This window comes from Canis aureus, chromosome 32, assembly GCF_053574225.1.
Source record: "Canis aureus isolate CA01 chromosome 32, VMU_Caureus_v.1.0, whole genome shotgun sequence".
Taxonomy (NCBI): domain Eukaryota; kingdom Metazoa; phylum Chordata; class Mammalia; order Carnivora; family Canidae; genus Canis; species Canis aureus.
The window spans coordinates 29,136,827-29,155,246 of record NC_135642.1 but is presented as its reverse complement, the minus strand read 5'-3'; the positions used below and the strand labels follow the sequence as shown (position 1 = coordinate 29,155,246).

General features: G+C 39.4%; 1 protein-coding gene across 2 annotated transcripts in view; it reads right to left on the bottom strand.

The window, feature by feature from the left end:
* FAM81A (family with sequence similarity 81 member A) overlaps positions 1 to 18,420 on the bottom strand; it is a 75,599-nt gene that overhangs the window by 10,169 nt on the left and 47,010 nt on the right. For both annotated transcript variants that reach the window (XM_077881295.1, XM_077881296.1), the window contains exons 5-7: positions 9,097 to 9,226; positions 7,090 to 7,196; positions 528 to 663 (exon numbers count right to left, since the gene is read on the bottom strand). In XM_077881295.1, the coding sequence (XP_077737421.1) occupies positions 528 to 663; positions 7,090 to 7,196; positions 9,097 to 9,226 (373 nt within the window). The remainder of the gene's footprint in view (positions 1 to 527; positions 664 to 7,089; positions 7,197 to 9,096; positions 9,227 to 18,420) is intronic.

The following is an 18,420-nucleotide window of genomic DNA, read 5'->3' as shown; positions in this document are numbered from 1 at the left end:
AAGAGAAGGAAAACAGAGAAAAAAAAAAACGGTAGATGTTGACGTGCTGCCCCGTGACTCCACATCCTGTGGTTCTAGCGTAGCCGAGGGGCCCAGCGGGAAGAACCTAGTCCACACTGTGTATTCCAGATGATGAAATTCAACCAAACTGGGATGACATTTGTAGTTAGTTTTATTTAGAAATGCAAGCAGACAATTTGGTTCATGAAGGCCTTGGTTTAAATGCATCTTAGCTGAAAGTCCTGAAATTTTCTGCTTAGCCTTTTGTTAACTAAAAGAAGTCCAAAAAAATAAATAAATAAATAAATAAATTAAAAAAAAAGAAGTCCAAGTGCTCTCCTTATAAACGAATACAGAGAAAGGAGGGATTCTAAAGCAAGAAACAGCTGAACAGCTTAAGGTGGTGCTAAATGAATCAATGCTGAGTTACTAGGGATTATTCATAAACATCGCAGCCGCACTCCCTACCCCCCACCCCCGCCTCCGCCAAACACCTTCACTGGAACACACTATACATCGATACCTACACTGTTTTCCTTCACAACCAAGGAAAGCTGATCAATTTTCTGTAAGAGTTCTTTCTCTATCCGTTCTTGTTCCTGTTGCAACCAATTCCGTGCAGATAAAATCTCATTACTGAGTTCCTCAATTGTCCCTTTAAATCTAAAATCAGAAAATTAGCAAGTTAGATGTAAAACAACTATAAAGTTATATCATACAACCTCAGTCTCCAGCTATCAAATTTCTCATAAACGTGTCATCATTAACCTTGGCTCCCTTAGAATTACAAGCTTACCTTCCCTTAGAATTGCCCTTAGCACTAAACTGGGGGTGGGGTTAGGGGGCAGGGAAGGAGTATACAATGGACAGGCACCTGATAACATTTCCTACCAGTGAAGAGCTGATGGGTGGGTGTTGAGGTGTTAATGGTGACACACGGCCACCCAGGTGTTCATCTTTGCCTTCACAGGGTCCCCAGCGCTCCTAACTCAGAGGACACCCTTCCAGCCTCTTCCCTTTCCCCAGGCTCTTCTTCATTTTCCCTGTTATCTCCCAGGCCCGAGCCTGGCTAGCCTGGCTACCTTTTTCTTGAATGTTCTCAAAATTGCTCTTGCCCCATGCAGATATTTCCTAAATTAAACCGAAAAGAAAACTGAAAGAAAACCACTCTCCATTCCGCTGGTCCTCACCCTTTCCAAATACCTTGAAATAACACTCCACACTGCTACTTCCCCTTCATTACTTCCATATTAATTTTATTATTAAATGGAATAAAAGTAGGAAAGAACATATGACTTAAATAATAATAGTAATAATAAAATGGACACCGTGGTATAAGATCCTAATTATCTGGTATATCTGTTTTTCTCTTCTTTCCTATTAAGAAATCCTCAGATGTGAGCTGTGTCCATGGCTGGCTGACCAGAGACTACATCCCCAGCCTCTCTTGCAGGTAGGTGTGGCCATATGACTAACTCAGGCAATGGGACACATGCAAGAGTAGCAGGTACAACTTCCTGGGTCATGCGACTATAAAAGAAGCTTCTGGGCCTTACCTGGGCTGGAAGTCAAGCAAGCCTGCAGCTCAACCCAACTGTGGAGCTCAGCCTGCAGCCCCTGTCTGACCAGGAAGACTGTCCACAGAGCACCACAACTCTAATGCATTCACTTATTCTGACAGTGTTTCTCTCTATAAGATCATAGCATCTGTAAACAGATAATTTTCCTTTTCTTTTTCATATTTGGATTCCTTTTATTCCTTTTTTTTTTTTTTTTTTTTGCCTAGGTGCCCTGGCTAGCACCTCCAGTACTATGTTCAATAGAAGTGGGGAGAATGAGCACCCTCCACCTTGTTCCCGATTTTAGAGAAGCTTTTAGCTTTTCACTGATGAGTAGATATTATCTGTGGGCTTGTCATATATGGCCTGTATTATGTCAAAATACATTCTTCCTATACCCAACTTGTTGGGAGTCTTAATCCCAAAAAGGATATCAATTTTGCCAAATGCTTTTTCCACATTATTGAGATAATCATATGATTTTTTAAATCATTCATTTTGTTAATGTGGTGTCTCACATTTATTGATTTGCATATATTGAACCATCCTTGCATCCCAAGGATAATCCCATTTGATCATGGTGTATGATCCTTTTAATTTGCTGTTGAATTTGGTTTGCTAGCATTTTGTGGAGAATGTTTACATCTATGTTCATCTATTGGCCTGTCTTTGGTATCAGGGTAATGCTGGATTTGTAAAATGAGTTTGGAAGTGTTTCTTCCTCTTTAATTTTTTAGAAGAGTTTGAGAATGATTGGCATTAATTCTTCTTTAAATTTTGGTGGTATTCATCCATGAAGCCATCTAGTCCTGGGCTTTTCTTTGTTGGGAGGTTTTTGATTAGTGATTCAATCTCCTCACTTGTTATTGGTCTATTCACATTTTCTGTTTCTTCCTGATTCTGTCTTGATAGGTTCTATATTTCCAGGAATTTATCCATTCCTTCTAGTTATTCAATTTGTTCGCATATGACTCTTCATAGTAGTCTCTTACGCTCCTTTGTATTTCTCTGGTATCAGTTATAATGCCGCTTCTTTCATTTATAATTTTATTTATTTGAGTCTTCTTTTTTTTCTAGATTAGTCTGCCTAAAATTTTGCCAATGTGGTTTATCTTTCAAAAAGAGAAAAAAACAAACCCCAACAATTAGTTTAATTAATTTTTCCCATTGTTTTTATATTGTTTACTATGTTCTATTTCATTTAGTTTTAGCCTAATCTTAATTATTTCCTTCCTTCTTCTACCTCTGTGCTTAGTTTATCCTTTGTTTTCTAATTCCTTGAGGTATAAATTTGGTTGCTTTTCAAGTTCTTTCCTTTTTCTTAATGTAGACATTTATTACTGCAAACTTTCCTCATAAAAGTGCTTTGGCTGCATCCCCTAAGTTTTGGTACATCTGTTTCTATTTGCATTTATTTCAAGATTTTCTAAATTTATCCCTTTTGATTTTCTTCGACCCATCTGTTATTCAAGTGTGTTAATTTCCACATATTTGTGTATTTTCCAATTTTCTTCCTTTATTGATTCCCAGTTTCATGTCACTGTATTCATTCCCAGTTTCACTGATCAGAAAAGGTACTTGATATGATTTTGATCTTCTTTAATTTTTAAGCCTTGTTTTGTGACCTAACATATGATCTATCCTAGAGAATATCCTGTGTACACTTAAGAGTATTGTATTCTGTTACAGTTGGATGGGAAGTTCTATATATGCTTGTTAGGTTTCTGGTTGGACAGGGCTTCTTCTTATGCTCTGAAATCAAGGAGTGGGAGGAAACTCTAGTTGGTCTCCCAGTCAAATGGGCCTACTTGCTGGGCTCCACATTCAAGCAGGGCTGCTGGCTGGGGTCCCTGGCCAGGTGGGGCTGCTGGGCTAGGCTACATGATCAAACAGAGCCACTAACTGCACTGGGCAATTACCTCTAGTTGGCTGAGGTCTCAGACTGTGTTCCCTGGCTTAGGCAGTGCTGCTATTTGGCCTCCATGATTAAGGGCTGCCAGCTGACCTCCACAATTGCACCAAATTGAGTGGGATCCCAAGCTGTGCTTCCCAGACAAATGTTGCTACTGGCTAACTTCCAAGCTCAGCTGGCTTCACAATCAGGCCTCGGGCTATGCTCTATGGTTGGGCAGGCTCGTAGTAGCGCTGCACTACTGAGGGAGGTACTGGCCAGGCTCCCTGGTCAGGTGGGGCCAACAGCTGGACCTCACAGCTGGGTGAGGCTGGGGCTGTGTTCTGTGATTAGGGAGCATCATGGCATGGACTTCACGGTTAGATAAGGTCTTAGGCTATGTTCTGTTTTTGGGAGGGGTTATTGGCTGAGTTCCCTGCTTGAGTGAGGCTGTAGGCAGTGCTCAACAAATAGGTGGGAGCAGTCTGGGCTCCGCTTGCCAGACGGGGCTGCAGCTGGGCTCTGCAGCTGTGAAGTACTGTGGGGTGCACCCCAAGGCTGCCTGGGGTCACTATTCCGGCTCCCTAGTCAGGTGTGGCCAGAGGCTACAGCTTTTATCTTCAATTATTATATTTTCTAGAAGTTCTCTTTGGTTGTTTTCAACTCCAGCTAATCATTTTTTATAATCTCTCATTCCTTAGTCATACTTTCAAAATGTGCGTGTGTGTGTGTGTGTACCCACAATACATATACATCCCATACAAACGTATGTACACACACATATACTTATTTTATCCAATAATTCCCATATATGCAGTATTTAGACGTCTGATTCCACTTTTTCCTGTTTCTTTTGACTCTATCGCTTATGTAGCTTTTTTTTCCTTGTTTTGTTTTACAATTTCTGATTCTATGCTCGTGTTCCTTGGAACTTCATCTGCCTGTGGGAAGCCTTGAAGACTATTTGCATTTGTTTATACCATGCATCTCAGGCCACCACCAAACAGGATCATTCTAAGATTAAATTATCCACTGTAGTTTTCAAGTTGCTTGAGTAATGTGAATTCTACCTCTGAAGCGATATAAAGGCTGTTTTGTGGGGGCAGCTGCCTGGCTCAGTAGGTAGAGCATATGACTCTTGATCTCGGGGTTGTGAATTCAAGCCCTGTTGGGTGTAGAGCTTATTTTTTTTGAATGAATGAATGAATGAATGAATGAATGAATGAATAAATAAATAAATAAATAAATAAATAAATAAATAAATAAATAAATACTGGATTGTCATCCTGGATTTTCAAAGAATATCTTTTACACCTTTACTTACAGCCAAGATTTAGACAGGTGAGTTTTCCTAGGCTCTCTTTGTAGAATGGGCTTTTTCCCTAGCTCACCAACCAGGGTTTTACCTATTGGGTCTCCAATCTGACCTTCTGCTCCAGGCTTTGCCGCCTCTCCCCTGTGAACAGCCTTTGTGTCTAGACTTCTAGACTTTAAATTTTGTAGGAAGAAAAATAAAGATGTTCATGTCTGCTGACTAGTAATATCTCCTAAGGAAGTAATTTACAGAGGAAAAAATACCAAGATGTTTATTTTTTTTTCCTCTGTGATAGAAAGAAGAGTATTGAAGAGATTTTTCAGTACTTGGCAAGCTTGTAGGATCTATGAGAAGTGGTGACATAACTCAACGATTATATAAATACAGATAATTAGAGGAAAAGAAACATGCTTTCCATAAGAGAATTCCTGTTAACTCAGCAACCACCCTAAAACAGCATTAAATTATGGTACAATGAGATGTAAGAACCAGGAGAATGATTAATTTAAAATTTCCACAAGTCTCTAACACAGATCTGCACTGAAATCATCTTTAAAAAATATATTAAGTCAAATATATACATATATACACAAATGTATATGTATATGTATATATACACACTCATCCAAACACATGTACACACACATACACGTATATAGTGACTACTGGCTCTGCTTTGGCAGGAAAATGCAAAGCTCATGAAGATTCATGATAGGAAAAGATGCATGGTTTTGTGACTGAGCAGAAGGGCAGATGATGTGTTTTACTGTGGGCAAGTACAGTTTAAAGCATCACTATAACAAAATGGGAAAATATAACAATCATAGGGTGCCCACTGGATAGCTCCCAATCACACTAGTGCACACCTCTCCCACCTACACTGCTGCAGCAATGCCCCCAACTGATGTTCCCACCTCTGCTTCAGCCCCTTGTGATCCATTTTCCAATTGTATCAAGTCCATTCTATCACCCCATATGCCTCAAACCCTCCAGTGGCTCCTCACTGAGCTAAGGCCAGAGACAGAAGCCCCACACATGGTCTACAAGGCCCTGCTGCAAGCCCGCCTCCTCTCCGGCCCTCGCTTCCCCTCCATTTCTGTTCTAGCCACCTTGGCCATCTTGCAGCTTCTGGGATGCCACACTCCTCCACCCCAGATGTTCTTACCCAATTCTTTACCTAGGAAATTCCAATCACTCTTCAGCTCTTACGTCAAGCATTGCCTCCTGAGGAAGGAGGCCCTACATCCAGGCCTCACTCTCAGAGTGCCACTATATTAGCTTCCTGTGGCTGTGGGGACAATTTACCCCCAAATTTGATGGCTTAAAACAACACATTTATTCTTACTCTGGAGGTCAGACGTCTAAAATCAGTTTGATTGGACTAAAATAGAGGTGCGAGAAGAGGTGGTTCCTTCTGGAAGCTCTCTGGGGAGAATCATTGCCTTGCTGTTTTCCACAGCTCATGGCCACCTGTGTTTCATGGCTTGTGTCCTCTTCCCTTCCTCATCTTCAAAGAGCATCACTCTTTTTTCTTCCTCCATCATCACATGCTCTTCTCTCATGACTCTGCCTATCCTGCCTCCCTCTTGGAGACACTCCAGGGATAACATCGGATCTTCCTGGTAACCCAGAGTAATCTACCTATCTTAAAATCCCTAATCATGGGGCACCTGGGTGGCTCAGTGGATGAACGTCTGCCTTCAGCTCAGGTCATGATCCTGGGATCCAGTCCCACACTGGGCTCCCTGCATGCAGCCTGCTTCTCCCTCTGCCTATGTCTCTGCCTCTGTCTCTGTGTCTCTCATGAATAAATAAATAAAATCTTTTAAAAAATCCTTAATCACATCTGCAAAGTCCCTTTTTGCCATCTAAGGTAATATATTCACAGAGACTAGGATGTGGTGATATTTGGGGGACCATTATTCAGCCTACCACAACCATGTACCTTTCCTTCAAAGCAGTAATCACCATTAGCAGTAATATAGCTGACACTCGAGTCAGTATTTGATTAATGCTCATCAACTCCCTAGACTATAAACTTCACAAGGATAGGAACAGAGCCTGTTTTTCTTAATTTCCGGATCCTCAGCACTCAACATATATTTACTGAATGAATAGATAATTATCTAACAACTAAAAACAATAATAAGGAATGTAAAGTGGCAATAGGCAACAAGGAAATTTTTTCCTCTTAACTTCCATTATTGTTTTCACTTTGTTTTGTGCAATAAATAAAAATGAAGAGGCAGAAAGCTGTACTAAAGTTCTGGAGGCTTCTCCAGAACTTTAACCAAAAAAAAGAAGTTTGTAAGTTGACTACTTACTTCGTATCCAAAAGCTGAAGCTGGTGGTTACTGTCTCTGTGGGACATCTTCAGTTTGGTGCTTTGCTCTGATATTGACAAGTCCACTCTGTTCAAAAGCTGAGAAATCTGTGAAAGAAGCTTTGCTTGTAATATCACATCTCATTTTCTCAGAGGTAATCTCAGATAACATTTAGTAAGCTATATTCTAGCTCATGACATTAAGGTTCGATATAATTTAATCAATTCATTTAGGAGCTTACTTTGTCTTTCCACTTCCATTTCCTATCATACACACTCATCAAAAATCAGGACCAGGAGCACTGCCAAAATATTCATTACACTCTGAGTACTTAACTTTATAGTTCTCTGCTGAGCAAGCCTACTTCCTGCCCGGGACCACTATGTCCACCTACTGGCACAAGATACAGTTTGTTTGGTATTTTTTACCTTGGAATTTCTACCACAAATGTGTCGGCTAGTCACAGAGAATGGAACCCTCATCATTTACAAATACCATTAAGGTCCCAGATTTACCTCCCTATCAAGTTGAGTCACCAGAAAATAGAATTTGTAAATTATATCCCTCCTACTCCTTTTTTTCACTATCTACCCCCTTGCCTTATCTTTCTACTAAAATTTAATATAAAACTAGTCCTATATGAAATGTGTTTACTTGTGGCAAAAATTATAATGTTCAATGTTCCTTATATAGAAGCTCATGAGGACGCCTGGGTAGCTCAGTGGTTGGGTGCCTGCCTGGGTCGTGATCCCAGGATCCGGGATTGAGTCCCACATGAGGCTCCCTGCGAGGAGTTTACTTCTCCCTCTGCCTATGTCCCTGCCTCTCTCTCTCAGTCTGTGTCTCTCATGAATAAATAAATAAATCTTAAAAAAAAAAAAAAAGAGATTCATGGAACAAGTATCTATTAGATCCAGAACAAAGAAAAAGTATGTCTTTTTTTATAGATTTCTATATGTATTTTACTTGGTGTGGCTACTGGGAAGCTTAATATTTCCTAAGCATTTATTTTCTGATGTGATCATTCTATCCTCATTCTTTGAAAAAAATTACTAGACTTGTTGTTTTGTTGTTTTCTTTTTCATGGCTTTATAGTATCTGTGTTTTTCACGTAAGTAGATTTAGATTTTTATTGAATCTATTTTGGACACAAGTACTTTTAATCCAATAGATTGACCAGATGCCCCATTTTACTGGAATGGTCTCTCTTTACATGAATAATGGCAAGTAGGGCAGATACTGTGGGGCAAATCTTAGAAGACAGGCCCCTTTATGGCAAAGGGAAACTTTAAAATGACCAAAAGCAAACTGTGAAATGCCAAGAGTTTTGCTTTATGAAATTGATCTGTGAATTTCAAGGTGGAATACTCTAAAATTCACCAGGCAGCCTACCTTCTAGCTTTGTCTGAGTTCTTTCCCACAACAGACTGTGATGAAGTAGCACGAGGTCCAGTACAGTGACTATTTTCTGAACCAAAAATTGGGACAAGGAGCATATAAAAGAAAGTCTGATCACTTACGGTACGCCAGGAGTAGTTTTGGAGCTATAATTTAGAATTTCTGAAATATATTAATTGTTTTAGGAATGAGGAAAAAGAATCTTTAAAATTAGGACTGTGGGCAGCCCAGATAGTTCAGTGGTTTAGCTGCCTTTAGCCCAGGGCGTGATCCTGGAGACCCGGGATCAAGTCCCACATCGGGATCCCTGCATGGAGCCTGCTTCTCCCTCTGCCTGTATCTCTGCCTCTCTCTCTCTCTCTCTCTCTCTCTGTCTCTCATTAATAAGCAAGTAAAAAAAATCTAAAAAAATAAAATTAGGATTGTACCAAAAATCTTGGTGCTTTGCTTGCCATACTCCTGTAGGGCCACTGCAGGGAAACAGAGGAAAGGAAGAAGCAAGGAAAAGAATGGCACATACTGGGTGCCCACGCTGGTTTCTCCAAACCACGTTATTCTTAGCTAACACAAATTACCTACTTTAAAAAGGCTACCTGAAATAGGCCATACCTGTCCCTCTGCGTCTTTGATTTTCGTCTCCAAGATAAGTTTGGCCGCCTGCTGTTCTTTGTTCAAGTGCTGGAGCCCCTCGTAAGTTGTTTTGTGCTCTGCAGAGAGTCTGGCTATGCTGGCATCACATCTGAAAATAACAAAGCTAACTCTTATTAAAGTTTAAAAACAAGCACTGAGGCCTCTTGACATACTGTAAAATGCATGACCCCACTCAACAAAACTGTACTATGACGACTGATTATTTTACACGGAAGTTCAAATGAATACAGAGAGCTACCCTCATTATGGTTTTTAAGTTAAACCACAGGGGTGTTGCTTAATAAGAGTAGGAATGTGACCATCAAAGTAGGAAAGGCTTTGCGAAGCCTTTCATAAGTACAAAACTGAACGTGCAGTGAGAGCCCAATGACGAAAGGCTTACATGATGTGCTGGATGTGGCCTGTCACTCTTTGGTACCACCTCCATCCTTTCAAGTGCTTTGGGTCTTCTTTGGATCTCAGAGGCAACTTCTACCACATTTCAAAGAACTGCTACAAACCTTTTACTGCATTGCCTATGAGGTTGTATGCTTTGAGTGGGGTCCAGAACAGGAGAAGGGTGTGCAGGTTGTCTAAGCTGCAGTGAGGCTGCTCTGCTCCTTGGGCCTTAAAACTTGGCAGTTCCAATGGTGCTCTAAGTATCTGTGGCTGTGTGGGAGATTTCTGTCAAACCCTAATAGGTGAGTCACAGAACAGTCCCCTAGGAATATGGAGCAAAGTCATGTCCCATTTCAACCCAAACATTCTGCTCTGAGAAGTAGCTATTGGCTTGCTACTGGGTTCTGGTAGAAACTACAGCCTAAGCATGGGACATTCGGTAACCATACAATCTGGCCAATCTATCATGAGCACCAAGCTATTAAGGAGGCATATGAGCAGCATGCCATCTTCAAGAGGGAGGGATACATAGATGGCAGGCTTAAATAGGTCCCAAAGGCATAAGTAAATTGCATGAGCCCAGACTCCCATGGTACATACTCTTGCTACTGTCAACCTTCCTTCAACTCATACATATGGGCTCCTGAGGAGTCCTGATGACTAGGTGGACTGAAGGAGGAAGAATCAGGCCTGGTTTACAGAAGGTACTGATATCCTGACCCCTTCCAGAAGAAGACTTAAAAGCCCACTCAGGAGTGGCCCTCAAGGGTATCAAGGAAGGGAAACCCTCAATTGGCAGAAGTTCAAACAATGCGTCTGAGGATTTGTTTTGCCTGGAATAAAATATGGCTGGGTACTCATGGCCATTGGCTAATGCAAGAGACATAGAAGAAAGATATTGGAGGATTGATGAAAAGGGGAAAGGTTTATAAAATGGCTCGCTCAGAATTGACAGAGCAGAGCATTTTTGTTTCTTGTGAATGCTCTCGGTATCAAAGGGGTAGAAGCCTAAAAACTACTTCCCAGACAACCTTGTCAGCTGGGTTCTGATTTATATCCCACCAATGAGAGGCACTTATCTAGAGAGGTGGAGAATCCCTTATGTTCCCCTGGCAGGGACGAGCAGACAAGTGGTAAACTTGCACAAGTGAGGTTAATAGCCACCTCCAGGTACGCTCCTGGAAATCACTTACTTCCATGATACACGCAGCTAATATCGTCAATGGCTCCTTTCTGTGACTCTTCTACATCCGACTGTCCTGGGAGCCACTAGAAGTTTCCTTCCCTTTGCTTCCTTAAATCTGCCAATGGTTTTGTAAACTCTAATTTCCTAGACTAAACCCCTTCCTGTTAAAATACTTAGAGTGGTTTCTGTTTTCTTGACTGAATCTTGATGCATATATAGTTATTAAAATTTTACAAGGAAGTGAATAAAATATTAACCAACTATCTCTAGATAATGTGTGATTTTTTAAATTCTTCATTCTTTTATAAGTTGTACAACTTTTCTGCAATATGTATATATAATGTTCTGATCAGAAAAACAATCATATGAAGAAAATATTTCAATCAACAGCCATGTACAAAGAATGCATGACAACTTCATTGAATATGCACCATCATACCATCTTTCCCTGGGCTCCCCATGAAGCAGAAATGAGGCTGGAGCAGAAGAAACGCAGAGCTAGAGAAATGTGGGTAGAGTCACTGTCATGAAAGTGAGGCCAGGGTCAAGGCAATACACAGCAGAAGCAGAGAGGTTGGAGTTGGAACCCCACATCATAATTCAGGCATTCAGTCAATCAGTATTTGTAGAATGACTACTATGTGTCACACACTAGTTACACAAAATGAGGGCATAGTGGGAACATTTTTTTTCTTCAAGACACATACCACACAATCTAGAAATTAAAAAAAATTCTCATGCCACTACTGTAATACTGTTATTCAGCTTACATGTGTATTTTTTCTATTGTTGATGGAGATCTAACATTTTGTTTTTGCTCATTATCCCCCCCAACTCAGACAAAGAAGCTCAGAAGACTGGGAACTTGCTGAACAAGTCATTATAAACGCACTTGAAGAACAAGATTGAAGAAATACAGGTTGAAGAACAAGCCTGTGACCGCTCATGGTTTCAGTAAGTCAGCAATCTATGATCTTCCTAAAAGCACTGGGAATGTGTTCTTTAAGATGTATATCTGCACTGGGGCCTCAAAAAGGTTCCCTAAATGACTAAGCATACTGAAAAGGATCTCACTCACTAAAATATATCAAGTATTTGCAACCAACTATCAAAAACAGTGTATTAATTGATAAAGGTTAAAGTATAAATCCCTCTAGAAGTTTGAATAATGAAATATTGATCTATAGTTTATAAGCCATGAATAAAAATGAGAGGGCATGCCAGTGCTTGGTAGGCTTTCTAATAAGGTAGAAGATTTAACCAATTTACCAATTATTTTGTACTAAAATGTTGTGAATTAAAACTACTACCTGCTTGGGGATTCCTGGGTGGCTCAGTGGTTTGGTGCCTGCCTTTGGCCCAGGGCATGATCCTGGAGTCCCAGGATCGAGTCCCACATCAGGCTTCCCGCAGGGAGCCTGCTTCTCCCTCTGCTTGTGTCTCTGCCTCTCTCTGTGTGTCTCTCACGAATAAATAAAATCTTAAAAAAAATAAAAATAAAAAAAACTACTACCTGCTCATGTCAGTTGAACATGGTGGACTCAACACATGCCCTCATTTTGGCTCCCTCCTGAAAACCTTCAAGATGACTCCAGATGAATAAAAAAGGTATAAATCCAAAAGGACAAAAAAGAATGGGGGGAAAAAAGTATGGGAGAAAGTAGAAAACAGACAGATGGTGCAGAAGATGGAGCAAAGCATATGTTTTGCTACAGCTGGTGCTGTAAGCTTGAAGGACTCTATATCTGAAAACCAACAGAAGTAACAAGTTTTAGTTTCCACGGGGCAAGATGGGTGAAAACCTGCTCCACTTGTGACAGAACACAGGAACCAGGGTAACAAAACCAGAGACCTGAATGGGGCTACACCATCTATAGAGAGCTCAAAAAAAAAAACCCAAAAACAAACAAACAAACAAAAACAAATGAAAAACCTGATCTACAGAGTTTAAAAGAAATATGTTTAAGATGCCAAAAAAATCAAAGACAGATTAATAGATACCAAGAGTTATTAAACAAAAATAGGCAGAGAGGAAAGAACAGGTGGACAAAAGAAAAATGAGAAATCCTAGAAGTAAACCACAGCATCTTCACAAACTTGACTAACTCTAGACCGGACATGACTGAAGACAGAGTCAGTGAGTTAGAAGACAGCAGCAAAGAGCTCACTTGAAAGGCAGCAAAGACAGAGATTCAAAACATGGAAAAATAGCTAGGAGACAAGGAGGATGCTAACATAAGTGAAAGAGGAGTTGAGAAGACCCCAAAGACGGAAACGGAGAGAATGGCCTCTCTTAGGCATGAGTGCTGCCAGTTTTCTAAAATTGAAGAAAAACATGAGTTTTCGAGTGTTCGGCGACTACAAAGTGGGATAAGTAAAAGTAAAGAGAAAATAGGGCATGGTGATAACAAATGATACAGATAACATTTTAAAAAGTACCAGAGACCAAAGACAGGTAACCTACCTACTGTAAGACTGACAGCCCACAATAGGTGTCAGAAGATGCCATAATGGTGGAAGTGGAAAAACACCTTCTTAGGATGGAGGAAAAATAACATCTCATCCGAGAATAAATGCAAAATAAAGACAGAGATAGTTTTAGACATGCAAACATTAAGAAATGTATCACCTACAAACCCCATACTAAAAGAGTCACTAGATCACGTACTTCAGTAAAAAGAAAACAGTATCCAGGGACACCCTCCTGGCTCAACTGGTAGAGCATGCAACTCTGGATCTTCAGCCTGTCAATTCGAGCCCCACATTGGCTGTAGAGATTACTCAAAAATAAAATCTTAAAAAAAAAGAGCCCCCAGCGAAAGGAGTGGGATGCAAGAAACAATGGTGAACAAACTGAGATCATTGGTAAGTTTAACTTTTTGGAGACTGAAGAAAGTAAGTTACCAGCTCAATTATTCCAACCTTAAAAGTCTCTTAGTCCTGACATTTACCTTAAACTGAACAACCTAACTCAGTCATTTTGTTAAAATGCTATAATCTTTATTGGAAGTAACAGGAAAAAAAATTAATGGGACAGATATTTTGGTAAATATTGACTTAAATGCCTAAAATTTTTTAAAAAGATTTTAAACAATCTGACAAAACTGCATATATGCACTTAATTTTTTTTCAGTATTCATAGACACAATGTATACAATTAAGCAATAGTTATGCTATTCTTCTGTATTGGAATTTTTTTTTAAGAGTTGTTTATATATCTGAGAAAAAGAGAGAGAAAATCTCAAGCAGACCACCTACGGAGCACAGAGCCTGATGTGGGGCTCAGTCCCACAACCCTGAGATTACAACCTAAGCTGAAATCAAGAGTTGAACAGTTAACTGACTGAGCCACCCAGGCACCCCAGAAATCTTTTTTTAATATGAATTGAATGCCCAGTGTTGGAGAAAGTTTGTAGATTCAAGCTACATCACACACTACTGTTGGAAAAATAAATTTTACAAGCTTTCTAGAGGGTAACTTGGCAGGATATACCCCAAATCTTGAAACATAAATATATTTCTATGTGCCTTTCAATCTAGGTATTAACCCCAAAGAAACAAAGCTGTGAGAAAAAAAGGCAAACTAAATACAATTCTGTACATGTATAAATTTCTGCTATTTAATTTGCTGTTATCTATCTATTTATCTACTTATTTATTTTTAACAGAGAGAGAGAGATAACACAGGCAGAGGGAGTGCAGGCAGAGGGAGGGGGAGAAGCAGATTCCCTGCTGAGTAGACAGCCTAATGTGAGGCTCAATCCCAGGACCCTGAGATAGTGACCTGAAGGTAGATGCCTAACTGACTGAGCCACCCAGGTGCTCCAACTTGTTGCTGTTTTAGAATATAGACCAAAATCTATTAAAATCCCCAAAAAGGGTTGCTCCTTACCCTCTAACTTCCAGCATCATCTCACACATTTCTGTCCCCTTCCCTCTTCAACCAGCCATACTGGTTATATGCCAGAGCTGTGAACTTACCTCACTCTTTCCCATTTTGTTCTTTGTATGGAATGTTCTTCTCTGACCCGCTCCTTGGTTAGTTACTATTCATCCCTCAGAGCTAAGCAAACAAGTCTCTTCCTTAAGGAAGCCTTTCCAGAGCCCCTAGAGATTAGGCACACCAAGTATACACTCTAAGAATGTCCCTCATATCTCTTTTGCTGAATTTCTTATAATTAAAACTTTTTGTTATTGTTATTATTTTGGATCTCTTACTCATTTTTTCATAATATACTCTCTTCATTGGCTCGTGCATGGCTCCCTTTATTTAGTTAATTATTTTTAATAACTGCTCCCATGAAAGTAAGCATTTTGAATCTTGTGTCATCATTCCCTTGTTTTTCCATTAAGAAAACTAACTGTAAGCCAAGAAACAGACTCTTAACCACAGAGAACCATCTGAGGGTTACCAGAAGGGAGGTGTTAGGGTGGAAGAGTGAAAGAAGTGATGGGGATTAAGGAATGCACTTGTGGTGATACAATACTCCCACTAGCAATATATAAGATCTCCTAAGAAGCTACATCCTCTTTAACGCTTGCCATCTTCAGATATTTCAGATGCCAATAAACTGGGTGAAAAAAACCACAGTATTTTGCTGTGTTTTTGAATTTTCATTTCCACATCAACTACAGATGTTAAATCTCTTCACACATTTATTGATCATATGTTTCTGCTTTGGTAAAAGGTCATTCACTTCTCTTACCCATTGTTATATTGGATTGTTTGCATTATTCTTATTAATTTGCAGGAAGTCTTTATATATTCTTAAACTAACCCTTTACCAGACAAGATCTTCCTCAGTTTGTTACATCTCATTTTCATTTTTAAGGGGTCTTTTGAAGAGTCATGTTTTAAATTTTAAGGTAAGCAAACCCATCAATGCTTTTCGTGCCAAGAAGAAATCCTCCCCTACCTAAAGGTCTAAAAGATACTCATCTATATTTTTCTGTTAAAAGTCTTTAAGTCTTACTTTTAGCATTTGGGCCCTTTACCTATCCTGGGTTGATTTTGTATCTGGTGTGAGGTACGAAAATTTTTTCTCTTTTTTGACAAGGATAATATATTTTTCAGCTCCATTTATTAAGCAACCCCTCCTTTCTCCACTGATCTGTTATGCCATCTATAACATATATCAGAATCCCACACACCTGTGGTTCAATTTGTGCACTCTCTATTCTATTCCATCGTTCACTTTCTCTATCCGTAAGCCAAGAGCATATAGTTTTGTAACAAGTCTTGCTATCAGGCAAGGGCAATTCTCCCTTCCTCAGTCATCTTCGGAAGTGTCCTGGATATTTTTGACTCTTAACCCCTACGTATAAACATTAGGGTCATCTTATCAAGCTCAGTGTAACACTCTGTTGGGATATTAACTAGAATGTCACTGACTGAAAATCAATTTGAAAGAATTGATATCTTTAAAAATATTAAGACTTCCTACCCTTGCATATAATATCTATCTCCATTTACTTATGTTTTCTTATTATTTCTTAATCAAATTTAAAAACATTTTCCCCACAGAGGTCTTGAACAATTTTTGTTAGATTTCTGCCTAGTTATTATATATTCTCTGATTTTAAACATGCTTTCTAGTTATTTGCTATTGTTTTATAGTAAGAAAACTGACTTTTGTATATTAATATATCTACCCACCTTAATAAGTACACATTAACAAATCAAAAGAGAAGAATACCTGACCTGAATGGATACAAAACACACTTGGGAAACACCAATACAAATTTATGAATTCTTAGTGAATTAGGAATGTAAGAAAGCTTATTTAATCTGATAAACCTATGTTTAAAAAAAAATTAGACCAGGAGTGCCCTCCTGGCTCAGTAAGTTGAGTGAGCAACTCTTGGTTTCAGGTTGAATCATGAAACTCAGGGTCCAGATCGAGCTTCATGTCAGGCTTCATGCTCAGTGTGGAGTCTGCTTTGGGATTCTCTCTCCCTCCGCCCCTAACCTTGCTTGTGCACTTTCTCTCTTTAAAATAAATAAACCTTAAAAAAAGAAACACTGGAGCAATTCAAAATGGAAAACCACTGGAAGAATTTCATTAAAGTAAAAAGAAAGATAAAGATGCCCACAATCACATCTATCTTGCCATTGCAAAATGACAAGAAAAAGAGACTAAGGATTCAAGGATCAGAAAAGAAGAAATAAAATTGTCATTATTTATAGATGATATAATTTCTATAGAAAACTCCAAATATCTACAAATAAATTATTCAAATCATAAATGAAATAAAATAATTGTTTTGCCATAAGTTGTTTGATGTCTGTCTTCCCTACTAGAAACAATACAAACTGCAAGCAAGAGGGATGATATCTGCCCTTTTCATCACAAAAACCCTAATGCCCAGTTCATGGCTATACATGTAGCAAAGGCTCAATAAATATTTGTGAATGAATAAATATAAAGAATATTTACTATGTATCACACACTGTGCAAGATCCTTGATACATATTACTTCATCTTCACAAATCATCCCCATTTCACAAATGATGGTTAAAAACACCACCAAATACAGACCCTTCTTTTTTGAGTTCATAATTTTTTACAAAATATTATTTAAATCATATGTGGGGACATCTAGGTTTGAACATATGATGAAATAAAAAAAAATTATAGAAAGGCTTTATTTTCCAATCCAAACACAGCTTACTGGGTAGAAACTGCCAGGTATCACTACATCAGATCAGTTCTGTTATCTTTGCAAAGTTGTTTGAGGGACAGACTAAGTCGTGAAGTCGAGCCCTGTGTCAGGCTCTGTGCTTAGCAGAGATTCTCTCTCCCTCTCCCTCTGCCCCTCCTGCTCATTCTCTCTTTCTCTCTCAAATCAATCAATCAATCAATCAATCTTTAAAAATAAAAAACAGTAGAGCAATCTACCAGCAACTAATGAGATTCTCTCTTCCTCTCCCTCTGCCCCTCCTGCTCATTCTCTCTTTCTCTCTCAAATCAATCAATCAATCAATCAATCAATCAATCAACCAATCTTTAAAAATAAAAAACAGTAGAGCAATCTACCAGCAACTAATGGAGCCTAAGAGCTGGGTGTGATACCTACAGAGGCAGACAGCTTAATAAAAGTTCAGGGAAAAGGGCACCTGGGTGGCTCAGTTGGTTAAGCACCTGATTTTCGCTCAGGTCATGATCTTGGGGCCCTGGGACAGAGCCCCACTGGGGGGGGTGTCCATGCTCAGCAGGGAGTCTACTTGTCCCTCTCCTTCTCCCTCTTCCCCTCCCCCTGCTCATGCATGCTCTCCCTGTCTCAAATAAATAAATAAAATATTTTTTTAAAAAGACCAGGGAAAGAGACAGTCAAAAAGAGTCTTGTTACAGCCACTGTCTTCACAGAGTGAATGTGCACCAGACACTTTCTATTGCAGGGGAAACAGACATCACTAAAATAATCCAGCCAAGTCACTAAACAAATAAATAACAATAAAAGCAAGCAGCAAGTAAGGACTGTCAATATCCAGTATCCAGAGATGCCTGGGTGGCTCAGTGGTTGAGTATCTGCCTTTGGCTCAGGTCGTGATCCTGGAGTCCTGGGATCGAGTCCCACATTGGGCTCCCCATATGGAGCCTGCTTTTCCCTCTACCTATGCTCTGCCTCTCTATGTGTATCTCTCATGAATAAATAAATAAAACCTTTTTTTTTTAAATAAAACCTTTTTAAAAAAATATCCAGTACCCAGGATTGCT